Source organism: Manis javanica, chromosome 2, assembly GCF_040802235.1.
Source record: "Manis javanica isolate MJ-LG chromosome 2, MJ_LKY, whole genome shotgun sequence".
NCBI classification, from domain to species: domain Eukaryota; kingdom Metazoa; phylum Chordata; class Mammalia; order Pholidota; family Manidae; genus Manis; species Manis javanica.
The window spans coordinates 143229486-143249264 of NC_133157.1; the positions used below are offsets into that span (position 1 = coordinate 143229486).

Consider the following 19779-nt stretch of genomic DNA (forward strand, 5'->3'; position numbering starts at 1 on the left):
CTGTGCACAGAGCCCACACAGCACCCACCCCAGACTGATAACCTGTAGCCCAGGCACACCCACCCGCGGCCTTCACCTCCCCACCAGATAGCCACTCAAAGGCTTTGCACAGCTCCCTGCTTCCAAGGGAACTCACACAACCTCCTGAGCACTGACATGGCCGCCACGGCTCCCCCCGCACTTACCTTTCCAGGCTTACACAACCTACCCGTGTCTTCTCACCGCCAAGGAAGAATGAATGTGCAGGACCTCACACACACAGATGCAGGCTGGCTAGCCTGCTCTCCTCTGAGTCTCCGCCACTTAATCCTGTCCTGCCCAACTCTGGATGAATTCCAAGTGCAATCTTGGTCCGACCCCATTTTCCCCTTAACACCCCCTAAATTGTTGATATCTCTGATCTTTATGCCAACTATCAAACTCCATCCTCTATTATACTTAGGGGTGACTTACATTGATATGATAGAGGATTTATGTTAACTGCACATCTTTTCTTGACAGGTGTAGAGCTGCTGTCTTCTGGGTCTTTGTACACAAAGATGCTCAACAAGTACTGGCTGAACCAGAGTGCACTGTTGAGTTTTTCCTTTTTTTCTCAACCTCCTCTTGTAAAATAAGTATTTCCTTTTTTATAGAAGCATAGCTGATATACAATATTGGTTTCAAGTATACAACACACTGATTCAACAGTTATGTACATTTCCCGCTCCCGTTTCTTGGCTTCCTGCCAGCCCCGCACCCACTCCCGCCCACACCCCACCCTCCTCCCCCTGGTGTTCCCGCACCCACACTCCTTGCAGCCATGGAGCCAGGGAAGCTGCTGACCTTAATCCTAAGTGGAGGAGTCAGATGCCGCACCTGTGCTCTGCTCGGCAGGCTGCAGAGGCAAGATGTGACCCTCACACCCACCCTTCAGGACTGCTGTACTTACGCTGTCTTCGTTCCAAACCTTGGGGCTGTGCTTTGAAAACACCTGGAGAACTTTGTAAATGCTGATACCTGGGCTCCCTCCCAACCCAGAAATTCTGATTTAGAAAACCAGCCTGGATATCGGAATTTCTTAGCAGTCCCGGGGTGATTCTTAGATTCGAAATCCGCGCGTGTCCGGTCCCAGCGATCCAGTTTCTATTTTCAAGTGGGGCAGCGTGGGAGGAAAGGAAGGCCGGGCGAGGCCCTAGAGCGCCCCACCCCTGCGCGGCCGCCGCCCGCCTTCCGACGTGATCCCCTGTGGGCCCCGGGATAATGCCCTGAACCTCGCCTGTTGAAAGCCAGTGACGCGCGGCCTCAGGCGGACGAGGTTGGCTTCTCAGCGGGCAGCGAGGGCGGCGAGTCCCGGGTGAGTAGCTGAGCCCAGGGCCCGGGCTGGGCACGACCTCCGGGAGGAGGTGACGCCGGCGGCACGGGAGCTTGCAAGGCTCCCAGGTGGGCGGCACTGCGGGAGCGCGGCCGGGTGAGAGCGCGCGCCTCGGGGGAGCACCGGGGGGGGTGCGTAGCTGGGCCTAGCTTCCCGCAGCGGCCGCCGTCCCGTGCCTCCTTCCCCGCCCGGAGAGAGAGCGAATGCCTCCTGGTACTTCCTTCTGCTTCCCATTCTGCCGGGTGCCCTGCTCTCTGCTGCTCCGTGCATCCAACTCTCCCCCTACCCCCTCCCACCCTGCCAATTCATCTCCGGCCCCTCACCTGAGCCAGCTGGCTGTCGCGCCCTGGCCTGGGAAGCAGACGTCACCTATTTACATTGCACCAGGTTAGTTCAGCTTTTGGACTAAGTGGCTAGGCTATAGGATGCAGACACAAAAGAAATCTGCAAACTGATTCAATTTAATATGCTCAGTGACTTCCTAAGGAAGTCATTACACTAAAAGGAAACCTTACCTTTACTTTTCTTTGTAAGTGTAGTTACTGTATAACCATCTTTCATTAGCATAGCCAGGGATCAGTAATTCATATGCTAGCAAGAACACCAGTGATACCTCTAGATAATATTTATTTTGCTGTCAGTATGTATCTGGTACTATTCTAGCAAGACCTCCTCCTTATGGGATTTGGAAGCAGAGGGTGAGATGATGTGTAACCTGGCAGACACCGAAATCCAGCCAGGCTCCTCTTGTCTCTCCACAGCCCATCCCCACTCTGTGCGTGCTGGGGAGGGCTGTGTGCAGAGGAGGGACTTTTTCTCCCCAATTTGCTCAGTTTTATGTGGGCTAGTAGTGACCATATACTACCCCTTAATACTTACCCTGCATTAACTCATTTAACTTTCAAGCTCCCCATTCCATAAATAATGGTAGATAGTGGTAGAATCCCCCCTACTTAGAGGAGGAAACCAGCTTCTTCAACTATTTCAGAAAATACAAGCTCCGCGTAGTAAGTCAACTCAGAGAAAATGAACACGTCGGTCTTTTCATAACTCTGTCTTTCTTTATAGGGGTCAAACAGAAATATGGCTCTCAGCCTGAATGCAGCAAAGAAATTGCTCATTTTCTTAGGAAAATCACTGCTTGCTCTTCTTAAGTCTGTGGTTTTTGCCTTCATCCCAAAGTCACGGAAGAACATTGCTGGTGAAACCATACTCATAACAGGCTCTGGTAGTGGACTTGGAAGGCTCTTAGCCCTCAAATTTGCCCAGCTTGGATCTGTGGTGGTTCTCTGGGATATCAACCAGGAGGGGAATGAGGAAACATGCAGGATGGTTCGGGAAACTGGCGCCTCAAGAGTGTACGCCTATACCTGCGATTGCAGTAGAAGGGAGGAAGTATACAGAGTGGCTGATCAGGTAAATCTTGGGTGCTTACTGTTTTCCATGGGTAGTTAAGAACTCTGCTTAAATAGTTTGACATACATAAATTTGTGTGTTTGTCTTTCTCAGGGCCGATACGCATGTCTCCAGCATCCCTTTAGTTTAAAACATATTGGGGAGTGGGAATTAGAATTTTTGAGTTCTCACTCTATGCAATACACCATGCTAAGCACCCTGTATGTATTATATCATAATTCTATAAAATATGGCCCATTGCTACCTCCATTTCATTTCACATATAAGGCATCCGATACAGAGGGCAGATCAGTGGCTTATCTAAAAACCATAGCTAGTAAGTAGCAAAGCTGTTGCTGGAACTCTGAAATACATGCTGTCCCCACCATGCTGTCCTAACTGTGGTGACCCCCATGGCCCAATCAGAGGTAGGTGGTAGCACCTGCCTTTGAGGATAAAAAACTAAGACACAGAGATATTAATGCACTAGCTTAGGGTCACAGAACTAGTGCATAACTAAGCCAGCATTGGAACCTATATTCAGTCTGATTTTAAATCCACCTATTTTCACCCCACCACAGTGCCTTTCATGTCAATGTGTATTTCTCTTAAGTAGTCATAAGAAAATCAGGATATTTTATTCATCCTAAAGATTGTTAACCACTGTTGCTCCTTTGGCGATGATACAGAGGCACATACAAGGATTGCTTTTAGGAAGCCAAACCATCAATATATCAATGGTAAGGATTTTGTTTAGTTCATAGAGGCACTTCCTTGTTTGATGGCTGCCTCCCTGCCCTAATAAGCATTTCTCTGTCCTCCAATGGCATTGAGTATTCCACATATCACTCCCCCGGGCCCCTTTTCTGTGGCTCCCAGAATCCCCCAATTTGGTGAGAACAAAGGAAGCACACAGACCTGCAACAAGCAGCCCAACCATGTTGGAAAGTTCCTGCACACCTTCTAGGCTCTAACTTGAATCCCCTTGCTTCTTCCCACCTCACTTCCTAATGGGAAGGTTTGCAGGTCACTGGCAGGTGAGTTTGTAACTTGTTTTTAAGTGTGTCTTTACATTTCACACATTCGTTACTACCACCTCCAATCACCGACTTCCCGGTACAGTCTGGAGATTCAGACCTGGCGAGCTAGTATGGGCTTAACCCGTTCAAAATGTGGTGTCTCTGCTGCAGCCTGCCTCACAAATTCTTTTCACTTAAAACACTGATCATGTTGCATGTTGACTTAAACGGACTACAGACAACACTGGCTACTCTTAAGCAATAACCAGCTCTTATTCAAACAGCTCTTATCAATCTATTGCTTAGATATCGAGCAAACTTATATGGGGCACCCCCCTAAATAATTACCTCCCTCTTCCTCATATCCATGATTTAGCTCTGCCCAAGATGCTTAGCTTCAGAAATGGTCAAACATGGCATATTACCACTTACCATTCAGCTTGTCTTACTTTTGGGTATTGGAGAGAACCAATTATCTGCTCTTCTGAATTCAGGAGAAGGAAATTACTCTCTACCCATATAAACCAACCATTTCCACTTCTTATTCTGGATGAAGGGAAAGTACCAGAGAATTCTTAGGAAGTATCCCATAGAGAAGTGACCAAGGTGAGCATTTTCAGAATGGTATGACAGCATTTTATCTCCACAGATCCCAATAACTTGAAAGCTTGTGTGTCTGGATCACAGCTTAGCATGAAGATCCAGAAGGAAGATTTTCAAATGAAAAATCCTGTTCCAAGTGCCTACTCTAGTACACTTAAGAGATGATTCATAAAGATATAATTTTTGTAGACAGCTTAGCATGAAGATCCAGAAGTCCAACCTTACAACTTGGCATCCTGAGAGGTTATTTTGAACAATAAACACAAGACCAGACTAGAGCCATGCAGTTGTCATGTATCCCTGATGTGGAATGGGGAAGTGTCCTAATTATGTACTTAATGACCCTGATCCCTGATACAAGCCAAATCAGAATCGATTTTGCTTGGCATGCCTCTAAGTGACTTCACTGGTTCAACAGCAACAGACAAATATACAAACAAACAGCTTTATTTGTAGCATCTATGAAAATTTGTTAAGGCTTGCTACTGATTCTTGATGTCCCACATCAAACTGTAGGATTCTTTCATCTTTTAACATGGTCACTGGTACTAGCAGACCTTTTCCTATTGCCCACTACCGCTAATAGGTAAAATTCAAATCAGCTGTCTTGGGCCGTTTAGACTTAGAAACTGACCTGCACAGACTTCCTGCAGATGCTTGTTTTCATAGCGTGGATGTTCACAGAGGAATCCCTGCTAGCAGGCAGGCACGGCTCATTGTGGGAGTCTTACTAGAGTTGTCATCCAGGGTTGAGTAGACTGTTGCCACATTCTTATAATGAAGAGGATAATGAACACAAAAAAGGAAAACTAGTTAAAAACTAAAACCTGTTGTATTCTCCCTTAGATGTTACCCTGTGCCCCTTGTAAAACAACACAGTACCAACAAGTTTACTCTCATCCCAAGGATGAGTGTTTATTGTGTTATCATCGGTCAGTAATAGTTAAATAGTCCCTTTTGTCCCTAATGTAGCAGAGGCTGAGTACTTATGATGCCTTTCCATGCTTAATGTAAAGGAAAAAAGTAGACTTTGGAGCAAGATAACCCTTTTTTAAAACAAGAAAACCCTAAATACAAAACAGATAAATAGGAAAGAAGATTTTCAAATGAAAAATCCTGTTCCAAGTGCCTACTCTAGTACACTTAAGAGATGATTCATAAAGATATAATTTTTGTAGACTGCGAAGATGCAAATCATGGATAATAAAACCATAGGTACCTACTTTGAAATTAAAGTCTGGTGCCTATCTTATCAAGTGTATGATAACATCCTGCATTCATTTGAGAGGTGGTGATAGAATACACGTACCTGTTTATTTCTCTTAGATGTAACTTCTAGCTTCTAGCTTTACTCTCCCAGACTCTGAACTAGGAACATCAGTTTCTACTGCTAGGGCTGTCTCCCAGCCTGTATCCCTGTCCCACTTTTTATTTTGCCTCAGAGAGGGCTTACCTAAGTTATTTCTAGCCTTGACTGCTTGGTCCTCTTGGATTTGACTAAATATTTTAACCACTCTCCTAATCAGACTTTATGTTAGATTGTTTCCAGTGTTTTTATCTGGAAACTATAACATAAAATGTAAGGTTTCATTATTCTCTAGTTGATCCTAGATTTTCCCTCGGCTTACAGATCTGGTTGACTAGTAAATACCTAACATGTGTCACTCTTGTTGCTGGGACCCAGGTCCCCCATTACAGCAGATGAGAAAGGTGGCAGCTTCCGCCTGGCTTGAGAAATACATCCCCCCATACCAGACTGCATCATCCATACAGGCAGATGCACATAGACAAGCGTGTGCATGCACCCCCACCACCACCACCCCCACACACACAACTAGAGCTGTAAGTGGTATTGCTGTGAGCCTCCTACACACATGGCAATTGCAGCTTCTCTCTGATTGGGGGCAGGGCCCCTGCTGTGTGATACAAATCAAAGTAATGAAATTCAAAACACAAAGAGGAGCAAAGGGACAGTACCATCTCCATCATCAATTTTGGAAAATCCTGTGCTCATTTCTGACATAAGATCTGGGGTGACATGCTGAAGATTTGATGTAAGTGAAAGGCTCCAATGTCATAACCAGAAATTTTATTTATTAAATAAAAGCCATTGAGTATCTGTCCAGTGTTATTTTGGGAACCTTACAGATCTTACACCTAAAAGTTTATGGTAGGGAAAACAGCCTCCAGGTGATGAAAACAGGACAGACAGGTTCTGAGTCGTGCGATGTGATTAAATCATGTACAGGAATATCATGCTTCCTGCTCACTCCCTACTCCATCCCCATCTCTATGCATGCTGGGTCTTGATTTATACTGTATGGCTATAATGGCCTATATTCCAGAGTAAGGATTAAAATATGCTACTTACACAGAGCATAGAACAAAGTTACTAATCACTGAATATAAGAATAGCTGTAACTGTAGATGGAAAGTAGTAGGGCAATGCTGGAGCTACTATACCAAGAAGTAAAGAAATAGGGAGAAAAGACTTAGGCTTGGATCTTTGATGCACTGTAAGCTCAGCAAAGGAAATAAGACATACGTTGTTTTCAGAGTACATACACCCAGTCAGAGTTGACAAGGATAAGAAGTGTCTAAAGCTATGGGAAAACTGAACTTAGATTGCTTAAGGAATACTACACTGGTGACGTTGTCATTATTCAATTCAGGTTAAAAGAGAAGTTGGTGATGTTTCCATCCTAGTCAACAATGCTGGAATCGTAACAGGCAAAAAGTTCCTCAACTGTCCAGATGAGCTTATGGAAAAGTCTTTTGATGTGAATTTCAAAGCACATTTATGGGTAACTGTTTTTTGGTCTTATAATAAATGTAGAGTTAAGTTACTTTGACATTTATAAGTACCTTCATCTTATTCTCTTACAATATTATCAGCCCCTAAATAAAGCCCAGACTTCTCCATTTTAGACTTGTCCTGGTCTACCCAGCCATCCTTTTCTGAACCAACTTAACTGCCACCTCCCAGAGCCTCTGATCAGGGAATCCTACCCATAAAGCTGTCATTTATGGGTTTCCAGCCTAAGTCCGGCACCTCCTGTACAAACCTTACAATGGCTCAGTGAGATAAGGGATCACAGACGTTGAAAGAACTGCTCAAGTCTACACAGCACTTAGACATGGCCAGGATGACCTTGTCATTAGCTTACACTGGAGCTCTTTCAAAAGTGAAAGGGGGCATTATTATTAAGCTGGCATTATCCAGATTTGTTCTCAGCAAACCATGACATCCAGTCATCTTACTCAGGACCTGACCAGGGACAGGACCATTTCTACCAGTGCTGGTGATGACATGCAATGGACATTAGGGGCAAAGCCCCTGACTTCCTGGGTGATGTGCCCACATTCAGGAGCTGCACCTCCCTGGCCTTTGCTGGTGCACTCATGGCAGGCCCCCCACACAGAGCTCTTGGGCTCCTCTCTTGGCTCCTGAGCCACAGCGTTCCCTCATTCCTGACTTGCTCAAAGGCCATCCTGCCCAGGCAAACTGTCTCCTGGGAGCATGTATTTTCTGGGAAGTCCTGGCTCTTCGCCATTCTGCCCTCTTCTCCAAGGGACTGCCACATGCTCTCCTTCAACTGACAGCCTTCAACTGTGACTGGGTGTTTGCAGGGTTTCTGTCTCCTAGTTTCACCTCCCAGAGCAATAGTGCTGGTGGTATTCTTGGTGTTCTCAATAGAATTCAGGAGGAAGATGGAAAGATTCAGAATTAAGCAGCCACCATGTCCCTTCAGGAGCTACTGCAAGTAATTCATGTTGTCTCAAATATCCCTCTCCTTCATTAGAAGAAGCTTAATGTTCTTCCCCCTGTCTCTATGTTTCCCCATGGTCCCCTTTTCCTCTTCTTTCTCTCTCCTCTTCTACTTGCACCTGAAATGCTGGTGCTTCAGCTGCTGTCAGCCTCTCACTCTAAACACTCTTTCTGGACAGGTTCACCTGTGTTCTCTGAGCACCTGCACACAGCAGGCAAATTCAATTGCAGGGGTCCGCAAGCTCGTGGTGAGCATGCTCCCAAGGGGAGTGTCCTCACAAAGAAGTGAAGCAGCTCATTGCCAACCACTGAAACTTGGAGCTTTTTATTATCCTGAACTCTTTGCTTATTTTTAATTTCTGCCTCTCTCTACATTTAGCTTCTCTCTGAAACTCATTGTGATGCAGACGAAGGTTGTTTGACTTTCATAAGAGATCCCTTTTCTCATATTTATTCATATTATTTGTATTTGTAAAAACTAAGTATGGAATATAAATCTGTCATATAAACGTGCAATCATTCATCTTTGATAAACCATTTATTTGTTGCAGAATACATCTTCCCCCAAAGCCCATTTCCTGCCTCTTTACTTTCTTTCTCCAGGTCCCACATCAAAGGTGAAGTTGTTCTGTTGTACCAAGACACAGCATAGGTTCCCTCTTTCTAACAGATATTCCCTTTTATGACATGGAATAAGGAAGAAACTGTGTCTCAAGGAAGTAGATTTGAGTATAAAAACAAAGTGATATTTTTAAACCGAAGCCAACAGCAGCATGTTATGTGAACAATGTTCAAAAAATTTGGAATTCAAATAGATGCAAAGAGGAAAGAAGGCAATATAAATCCAAATAATCATATCCTTGAGTACTTTTATTGGTTTGTGGATTGTGGCTGTCACAACTAAGATTTTCCAGTACTGCTTCAATTATTGTCTTAATAGCATATTTTTAAAAGTCAACTATGAGGGAAATACAGGTCTTAAAAATTTTTTTTAATAATATTGGAATTGCCATCAGGAAATGTTAATTTAACAGGCTAAGCAAATTAAGATAGTTACTTTCCAGATTGCTAAGTTTTTATATCCCAGTACCTTCAGGTATTTTTATGAGCTTAAAAAAATTAATCACAGTAATCATATAAACATCTGAAAAAGGTAATAAAGTGTCAAAGTTTTATTTTGCTCTTCTTAGACTTACAAAGCCTTTCTGCCTGCTATGATAGCTAAGAAGCATGGACATTTGGTTTGCATTTCAAGTTCAGCTGGATTAGTTGGAGTAAATGGACTGGCAGGTAAGAGAAAGGTGATTGATTTCATACAGCTAAATATGATAGCTCTGAATGATCAGCTCTGACTTGATGAATTAATAATAAAGGTTACATCCAGTAAGATATGTGGTTGAGAACTTCATTGATCCTGCAAAATTGCTCATCAGATATACTTACGTCAAGTTGAACTGTGTACTTTGGAATCATTAGGTCTGTTCAGTCCTCTGGCTTTAAAAAAAGAATGAGAGAGCCCTTAAAGAGGGAGCCCCTACAGATACATTTTTCACAAGTGATTAGCAATGTACCTTCCCCCAGATTCGCATTGCACTGTTATCAGGATGATAAGGAGAACCACTCTGCCTTCTGACATCTCCACTGGTATAAGTTTAGATAAAGTTTCTCCACCCCCAAAAACCTGAAATTAACTTTTGTGCTTTTCCACTGGTTGAAGACCTGCAGAAAGTAGTCATCATTTCCATCTCCCTTGCAGCTAAATGACTTGACATTAGCAGTGGAGAGTGGGCAAAGAGATAGATCAGGATCTTGGGTAAAGGTGGCCCAACTCAGGGGCTGGCTCTAGGAGTGGGAGATCTTGTCCTTACCAGCCAGCGAGTCTCTGAGAATCATCCTCTAGATAGCATAGCTGTAACACTCAGATAACAGATTAGCCAGCATGCAAATTGGGTGCTTCCCATGCTTTTTGAGCCAAGCAGCATAGTTCAAGATTTACAACAATATTCTTAGCACAGCTCATCTCAGTTATATGAATATGTTATCAGAACCAGCAGTCACCCAAAATATCACCAGTCTATACACATCTCCCTGTACACTGGACTTCCCTTCCTCTATCCTTCTTAGAATCCATCAGGTGTAATTATTACTTATGTCTGATAAATCATGGATCTTTGAACTAATACAGATGTGTTTATAGCTCCTATGAATCTTTTTTCTGACACACTATCTTTATCCCCCCCAAGGCTCCCCACCCTCTCCCACCTTAGAACATGTGTAAACCTTTTGTTATTCCCACATTATGGATCTTGGCTTCCCTGCACAGAAACCAGCAGGGATGCTATTTAGAATGCATATTCCGTGGGTTCTGGGCCATATCTGTTCATCTGAATCTTAGGAGTTGAGGGCTCAGTGAACTGCATTTATACCAAAAACTCAGATGAGCTGAAAAGCTGCTCAGGAATCCTCTTCCCTTCCTGCCTATCTTCTTACCTGCAGTCTTGGGTAGCAGTGGGGCTCACAGCTCCACGCTTTGGCACCTGTAGCCTGATTCTTTCCAATTGTAGCAGCTACCTCTCAGTAGAGCAGGTAACTCTGCCTCTTGTGCCTCTTCTGTGTGAAGCAAAGGAAAATAAAAGTTCACCCACACACTTTTTATCCAAACTCTTCCATTCAGCCAATTGAATATTCAAGTGTTTACTTAAAGTGAGTGTGATTGAAGACAGAAAGCTCAAAATGGACACCAATCCCACTTTCTACTCCCCCTACATTTTCAAAATATTTAAGCGGTAGCATCTGAAGCTACAGAGTCCTTTGTTTTTCTTCTGGGACTGGAAGAAAGAGTTACAGTTGAAAGAAAACTTTATCTAAGTATTGCCGCCCTTGCTGATTGCTCTTGCCTAGACTTCTGCATCACTTACTACTTTATTGCTTCTTTTGTGTGTCTTTCTGTTGGAAGGCCACCTGAAAGTCTTATCCTTATTCATCTATATGTAAGGAATTTTTATTCTTCGGTCTTTGGAACATGGATTAGACATGCATCTTTTGTCCCATCGACAACCAGCACAATGTGTGGCTATCCATTCTTGTGGAAATAAAATCTAGCCGTGGGACCAGTGGGAAGCCGCCCATGACCCTGCTCTTCCTGCTTCCCCTGGGTCGATCGTTATCCACTGACCTCCGGGTGACTGTTTTTCTTCCCACCCACTCCTCACCTCTTCCAGGGGCCATAGACCAAGCGCATAACAAAATAAGAATTCTGAAATGGTGGTCCCATTCTCTGCTGGTAGTAGGGTTACGAAGAACCCTTAAAGTAATGCCATCTAAAAACAACAACATACATTAGCATTGTTTGTCTTTTTCAGATTACTGTGCAAGTAAATTTGCAGCCTTTGGATTTGCTGAATCTGTATTTGTAGAAACATTTGTCCAGCAACAAAAGGGGATCAAAACAACTATTGTGTGCCCATTTTTTATAAAAACAGGAATGTTTGAAGGTTGTACTACAGGGTAAGTATGTCCTTTGATTTCAAAGAAACTACATTTAAAAAATGATTGGCCAACTATTTTACTTTGTTCCATCTCTTTTGTAGTTGTCTAAAAAGATGTTTTTCTAGGACTCAGTCTGATTTCCAAATGATTTCAGAATTTCTTCTTTCTTCAAGTATGTTTGTATTTAAGATACTGAGTTTAATGCAGATGGTTTCTCAAGGCTATGTCACACTTGTAGCCGCCCTGTAGGCTGGGTCTGCTCATCTGTCTCCTCATCATTTTTGGTCACATCCTCATTCTGTCACCCAACTCCAGCCTACATCTTCCCTGAATTCTGCATCTCATGGAGATTACGGACAGTTTCAAAGATTTCTTTACAATATACAGACCATTTGTTTAATATGTTTTCATGTACCTATGTATTGTAATGTCAGTATTAATTAGAATCATCATTTTCCATTTCAAATTACAGCTATTTTCTTACCCACTGTATTGATAATAAGGAAGCAAATATAGAAATAGAATCCAGAAAGGAAAAAAAAATACATGTTAATGTCTTGCAACATTTTTCTTCCTAATTTTTAAGAATTTTTACTAATTTGTTCATTTGGGTTTTTTACACTCCTAGGTGTCCTCTTTTGTTGCCAATTCTGGAACCAGAATATGCAGCCAGAAAGATACTAGATGGTATCCTGCAAGAAAAACTCTATGTGTATATACCAAGGTCTTTATACTTAATCATGTTTTTTAAAAGGTAACAGTATCATCTTTTATTATTTCTCTAATGTGCCAATCAACAATTTATTCCAGATCCTACCAGGAAGAGCCACTTTAAAAAATATCTTTGAATACATAGATTGCAAGCCCTTTCTTGTGCTTGAATGCTGACATAATCTCCTCCTCACACAAGTCTAGAAAATGGAATTGGGGCCTCCCAGCCATCTTAGTAGTGTGTTACTTTCAAAGAGAAGTGGATTTACTGAATGATCTGTGGATAGATTGAAATAATTGATTTTTAGGAGAGATGCTTTCTTTTTTGCTCATCATAAAAATAATCATGGTAGAATAGATTTTGTGCTTATGATCCCTCAAGTACAGGGCCCTGAAGTCAAGGCCAGACATTAACCCAGATATTTCAGGAATTTGTGATATGGGGAAAACTGGCAATAGAGGATAAATTTGAGCTATAAGATGACTAAAGAACTTGTGGGGAAAGAACTGAAAAGATAACCAACATCTTAAAAGCAAAAGAGCGCATCTTTGTCTATCCTTCTGTGTTCGCCATTGGATTTCAATGCTGAGATTCATCAGCGGCAGTTTACAAACATTAGACCCAGTTACAGGAACAGCAATGCTGAATTGCTGAAACAGCTGCTGAGTCCCACTATCCCAATTCATTTTCTAGACTTTTAACAGGTTATCTCATTATACTTCCCCTTCGTAGGGGTTTCTACTTGGCAAGGATGTACAACCCATTATTGAACCACTCCCTCTGCTGAGTTGAAATCGGTGTCCTTTTAACTTCCTTTGGTTTTAGCTTTATCTTCTGGCACTATGAGTGATTCCATTCCTCTTGACAACCGTTCTTCAGTGATTTGAACATAGATACCATGGCTCGCAGCCACTGCCCTTCCTGTATAAGGAAATATCTTTTCTTTTTAGCTACTTGTATCTACTCTGTGCCATGAACCAAAACTATTCTTACATCCCTTGACTTCCCCAGCCTTCCCCTAGCTCCTGAGTGACTGGGCTAACTGTGGCACTGGGGACAGGATGAAAGTCTTTGGCAAGAGGTTTCAAATCTGGGGTTATTGTCCTTACTAAGTCTGTGGTTTTAAGCATGCCCTTTATTCTCAAGGCCTGGTTTTTTCAGTTACTATGTAGAAGTCAGTGCTTGTTACAGCTTATAGACTATTGAGTTCAACCCACTATTTATTGGGCAGTATGTGTGTTGACAGTTCAGTAGCTGCTTACTGCCTAACAGAGGTTTATAGTTCAGTAATGCCACTTGTAAAGAACATGGGGCTTCATTTTTCTAATTTTTTGGAATAATTATAGAGGTCATAATTATATTTACTTTTATAGGATAATAGTTCTGGGCCTCAGTTTGAGAGAGATCTACATAGTTCCTGAGAGGGCTTTGGAAACCTGAAGTTCAGTAAAGGGATCACATCACTCATTCCTTCAGATATTCATTCGATAAGCATTCGTGAGTGCCCAGTGACTGCCGTGCATTGCTGCCCATCCTAGGACCTGGGGTTATAGCAAACAACACAAGATATAAGAGTCCCTGTCCTCCTGGAAATTATTTTCCTGCAGGGTGGGTAGCAGGAACAGAAAAACAAAAACGTAAAGTAAACGAAAAGGTATGCTGGGTGGTCATAAAGTGCTATGCAAAAATATAAAGCAGAAGAAGAAAATCCCAGCTTGGGAAGGAGACGGGTACAAGGTGACACTTCATTTGCCATATGGTGCTCAGGAGAGGAACCATGGAGAAGGTAACGTCTCACCAGAAACCCGAAGCTGGGGAGGGCAGGAGCCACCTGGATATTTTGGGGTGCCCTCCCAAGGACAGCAAGCTCAGGTTCCTTTTCTTCACCACCGTAGGACAAGTCTCAGGTTTACTGTGCCTGCTCCATTTACTGTGCCTCTCCGTGTTCTGCAGTGGGAACATCAGGATGGAGTGGGGTCCGAGGGCTCCATTGGGGAGGGGGCGGGGTGGTGGTGGAGAAGATGAACAGTCTTGGTTGGGTCTTGCCAAAGTTCTGAGGAGCTGTTGCATCTAACAGGAATCCCAGAAAGACAGATGGATGATATCATTTTATACTGGAAGAAGCTGCAGCTCTTCAGCTACGTAGCTTGCCTGAGGTGGTCCTGTAATTACAGAACTAGGATTCAAGCCAGGCTCATGGACTCCACAAGACCTCTGCTTCCTCTCACTCATTACACTGTGTAGGGAAGCTTTGGAAACTGACAGGAGGAGTGAGTTGGGTCATAAATAAAGCAAGGAGAGATACAGAGTCGCCGGGCCAGTGTCCTCCCGCATAGTGAACAAGCCGAGGGTGGCCCTGAGGCATGCACACTAACATGTGCATCTGTGAATGACTTCACCTGTGACAAGTCAGGGACACTGCTTTTCAGCTGCACTGGTAAAGATGCTTTTTTGAATGATAACCAAGATAATTTACTCTTCTGTTCTCTTTAGTATCTTGCCCCTCAGGATGCTACTGCTTATGGCTGACTATCTGGGCATCTTTTATTCAATGGATAACTTCAGTGGCCCAAAGAAAAAAGACTAAAGACCAACTCTGTGGCTAATATCATCTGATATTCAACATATCATAATTCTATCAGTGAAGAAAAGTATGGATGACAGCATATATCTGGAAACTGCTAGTACCAATCTTCTTCTGCTATCTGGACTAATATTTTCAACCAATGCCTTTGAAAATAATCTTGCTCTCTGATTCTTTGTTCTTGTTTTTTAAATTAAAAAGCTGCCCATTTTTTTGTCATTTCTACTTGCAACAGATGTGTAAGAGAGATAATCCTGTCTCTCATGACCAGTCCTTTGGCCATGGGGGAGGTGACTCAAATAGGGTAAGTGGCTGTGCTTGAGCCTGCGCTAGGAAACAAGGGTGAGAGGTAAAGAGCTTAGATTAGTGTCTAGCTGGAATGCCCTCTTTTCAGAGGACACAGAGCTCTGAATTTCTGCCATCTTACTCTCAGCCTTTTTGAACCTGTGCCACCCATGTCCTTCTTTCCAAAGCAGCCACACGAAGAGCTGTTTCTCCATGCCCCGGGCGTCACAGACCAAAGGCCAGTCCTGCTGAAGATACCTTAGGTGCCACCGTGTCGAGGAGCTTTACTGCACATTCTCTGAATGACTCTGTTAGGCAGGGATCCTAGACCAAACTCTAAATAGGATCACATTTTTTTTCCTAGACGAGATCAAAGAATGGTTACTTCTTACTCTGAAGACGAACTTCCACCTGTTAATCTAGAAAACATATTCATGTGGTTAATTCCAAGTGTTTAGTATTTCATATGTTTTGTATTTCAAGTTGGGATACACACTGAAGTATTTTTCCACAGAATGTACAATTATATGCATTTGTGTTCATTAGTGCTGCCTTCATCTCATCTCAGATCTATTATATTCTTATGGTTTAATCAACTAGCCAACTGCTCTCATGCTTTGGAAATTAACTATAAAAAGCAAGATTAAGACAAACACATTAATTACCATATCCCTGGAACTCCCTCCCAAGCTGGTGGGGACTCCTGTCTTGCAAGAAAAACCACAGACGTTGTTTTTTCTTCCATGTGGGAGCAGGAAAGGATGAGAGCTGCCTTGGAACACCCTTTGAAAGTCAGAAAACAAGAGTTTGAAAATTTTGAGGGTAAAATGCTCTTAGAAGGGCAAGAGTCTCAGGGAATGTGGAGTCTGGAATCCACTGTGCACTGATTGGTCTGGAGCTGCCTGAATGACTGACAACAACTACCCCTGTATTTCCTTTCCACTCAGAAAACCTTCAAAAAACATATTTTGTAATAATAAAATATAGTTAATATTTAAAGTGCCTGGCACAAAGCTATGCACTTTACACACATTATTTCATTAAACAAGAATATCACATGATTAATCAAAGAATAATATTTATTGTATACCAATTGATAAAAGATTTTATTTCACAAGAGTGACATCCTACTCAACTGTAGATATGTATGAGAGGATCAAAAGGCCCTTGTAGATTAACAACTGATGTTCCAAAGACACTTAAGGGATTTAGCATAAAGAAGGTCTTAGGGCATAGTGGGCACCCACCACATCTTAACAGTATTGACAGCAATTATTTGTAATTGGAGTGCATCCTGGCTACACTACTACAAAGGCCTCAAATTCAACTGTGGTTTTATGATACCCATAAAATTGTCTAAACAAATTCAGATTGACTCAAAGTACTCATGAGAAGAGACCACGTGTAAATTAGAGGATTCTAGAGCATAATAAATAACAAGGTGATTTAGTACCACGTTCTCAGCATATGTTTCATGCCAGTTTCCATCTGAAATGTAACCCTAATGAAACCAAGATCCAGAGCCCAACACCTAAGCAAGCCTTAAGAAATTAAAGCTAAAGGCAAGGGCTGTCGCTGGCATTGTGCCCTCTGCCTTCCAGGATGGCATCACCCAGCAGCCTGTAGTAGCCATACTGCTCAAGAACTAAGAATTCTATGTATGAGGAGTCTGGCTGGATAAAAAGTGTGACTATGCTTTTTTTTCCTTTTACTTTTTTTAAATTGTGATGCTGTATTAGTGAGGGCTGTCATAACAAAATACCACAGACTAGGTGGTTTAAACAACAGAGATTTATTTTCTCACAGTTCTGGAAGCTGGTAAGTCCAAGATCAAGGTCAGTGAATTTGGTGTCTGGCGAGCCCACTTGGCTCACAGTTGGCAAGGTCTCTTTCTCAAAAGACAGGTGCCATCAGAGAACTGAGGGCAAACTGCCACCCCAAAATCCATTCAGAGAGACACAGCCAAGATCTGCTCACCTGGAGCCAAAGCCACAGTGGAGGTATAACCTGGTAGGAACACTTAATGACAGATTTGACAAATTACTGGAGGCTGAGTATGAATTAGCATGAGAGTGAGAAACTTGGGAATCAAAGGCTTTGGTGGGTCCCCACACTCAGGTGGGCCTTACCTCCAGGAATCCCAGCAGGTTCTCACAGTGAAATTCTAAGAAAGATCCCTTCCTGGCTATGGGGAAAGGAATCACTGTGAAAGAAGCCCAGAGCCTTCCCCACACAAAGGCCTACTCTCCCGGGAAAAGGACTCTACCAAAGCCTCATCCCAGCTGGGGGAAGGGCATTTCTCCTCACCCTATCCCCCTCCAGCCCTGCTGTTTCACCCAAAGGGGAAAAAATAGCATAGGCCAGAGCTTCAAGGAAACAGATTGGCACTGCAGTCAGGGAAGGAAGAGGGGGCAGGGAAAAGCTTCACCCCAGGAACAAACATTTGTAAAGGTTATAGGCCTGAGAAACAGGTCCACTAGAAGGCTGAGGTTTAATCAAAAATTTATAAAATACTATCTTTCTCCCCAAACCTTATCAACATGCTCAATTATAACAGTGGATTAGAGCTGATAAAGCTAAAAATGCAAGCTCTCTCTCTGAAAAGAAATACTTTGAGAAACCTAAGGACAGCAGGAGAGATAGAAACAGGAGCCCTAGAGGGAGCTAAAGCCTCTGGCAGTTGCAGTTGCAGCATATATTAAATTCAGCCCAGCTCCTAGCAAGGATAACATCAACTCTCACCCCAAAAAGCTATTTATCCCCAGTTCCCATGACCCAATAAAACATGCTCAGGATTAAACAAAAAATAACAAAGCATGCCAAAAAATGAAGGAAAAAAAATCTGAAGGGACAAAGTACTGATCAGAACAAGACACAGATATGACATAGATATTCAAATTACCAGGCAGAGAATTTAATGTAACTATGCTTATTAAGAGCTCTAATGAATAAAATAGAAACATGCATAAACCAATGGGTAACTGTGATATTATAAATAAATATATTTCTTAACATAAATCACGATTACAAATATATATATACATTTGTCTTCCCTGTTTCTGGCATAGAGTTCCTAAGACCCTTGGAATTTCCTACCTGATAAGAGTGATAAAGATGAAATGGTGTCTTGTTACTCATCTAACAAGCGCCTTTCAACCACACTTCAGTTTTTGTTAATAAGGGGACTTTTCAAAAACGTATAAAGATGGGGGCTGGTTGCCAGGGAAACAAATCATAAATAGAGGGTTAGAATTTCAGCCCACCCCTACCGACTGCCACAACCTCCAAGGAGGGAAGAGGGGCTGTAGATTAAATCAATTAACAATAGCCAATGATATAATCAATCATGCTTATGTAATGAAGCCTCCATAAAAACCCTAAAGGACAAGGCTCAGAGATTTTCCATACTGGGGAATGCATCCACATGCCTGAAGGATGGAGCATCCCAGTTCCATTGGGACAGAAGCTCTTGTATTTGGAACACTACCCAAAGTCACCCTATGGACTTTTGCATCAGGCTATTCATCTGTAGTCTTAATAATATACTTCATAATAAACCAGTAAATTTAAGTAAGTGTTTCTCTGAGTTCTGTGTTTTATTTAGCAAGTTAATCAAACCAGAAGAAGGGGTCATGGAAACTACCAATTTATAGCCAGTTGGTTGTAAGTACAGGTTATATCCTGGACTTGAAATTGGCATCCAAAGTGGGGGAAGTCTTGTGAGACTAAGCCCTTTTGACCTTAAAAGAAAAAGAGCCAGTTACAGCAAAATGGGTCTATTCAGGAATTGTGATTTGGAACATGCAAGCTGTGGTAAACCATAGGCAAGTGCAGACATCAAAAGAGAAGAATGTTACTTTATAGAGAAAAGGAAGAAGTTGGGATGGGTGGCTTTGAACAAAAGTCCATTGAAGGAAAGTGAGTTCAGGATGGTGACAGTTTCTCATTGGCTGAGTTGTGGTATTTCTTATTGACTGAGATTGTTGCTGGGCAGGGTAGTATTCCTCCTTCCTCCTGCTGGAGTAGTAAAATAGGTGTTTTCCTGTTGGGAATGCAAGGTGAGTCTCTTCCAGTGGGGTCTGCAACTGATGAGTGATAGAGTGTAAGAGCACCCTCTTCTGGCCTCCCAACTTCATTCTAAATGAGGCTTCCTTTAGTCCTGTCACAGCTCTTAGGGAATCTGATGGTGTCTTTAGGTAAATAGTGTCAGAACTATCTTAAATTTGAGACTCCAAGTCATTACCCATTGAGAATTGGGAAATTGCTTGATGTGGGAAAGAAAACCCATACAAAGATATCATAAATTTTGTGAAAGTGGTAGTAGTGTGAGAGTATAGGAGAAACACAGGAAGAATGTATCTTTCAGACTCCACTGGTATTGGAAAACACAGAGTAATGTAAACAAATGGAAACTCTGAAAAAGAATCAAAAAGATATGATATGAAGAAGAACTTCCAACATCAACATTCTCTGGAAGAGTTATTCCAGAAGATGATCCTCAAAAAACTTCAACAAAGATCCTGGCGCTGTTGCAGTTGTAGCTGCATTCATCCCACCGGTTCCTGGCCT

The 19779-nt window shown here is 42.5% G+C and overlaps 1 protein-coding gene across 1 annotated transcript; it reads left to right on the plus strand.

The window, feature by feature from the left end:
• Positions 1-1179: 1179 nt before the first annotated feature.
• On the plus strand, positions 1180-15146 carry SDR16C5 (short chain dehydrogenase/reductase family 16C member 5). The gene is made up of 7 exons (XM_017677411.3): positions 1180-1336; positions 2423-2770; positions 7044-7175; positions 9331-9430; positions 11503-11647; positions 12258-12383; positions 14835-15146. Exons 2-7 carry the CDS (start codon positions 2438-2440, stop codon positions 14926-14928), a joined length of 930 nt encoding a protein of 309 aa, XP_017532900.1. The 5' UTR covers positions 1180-1336; positions 2423-2437; the 3' UTR covers positions 14929-15146.
• Positions 15147-19779: the final 4633 nt, after the last annotated feature.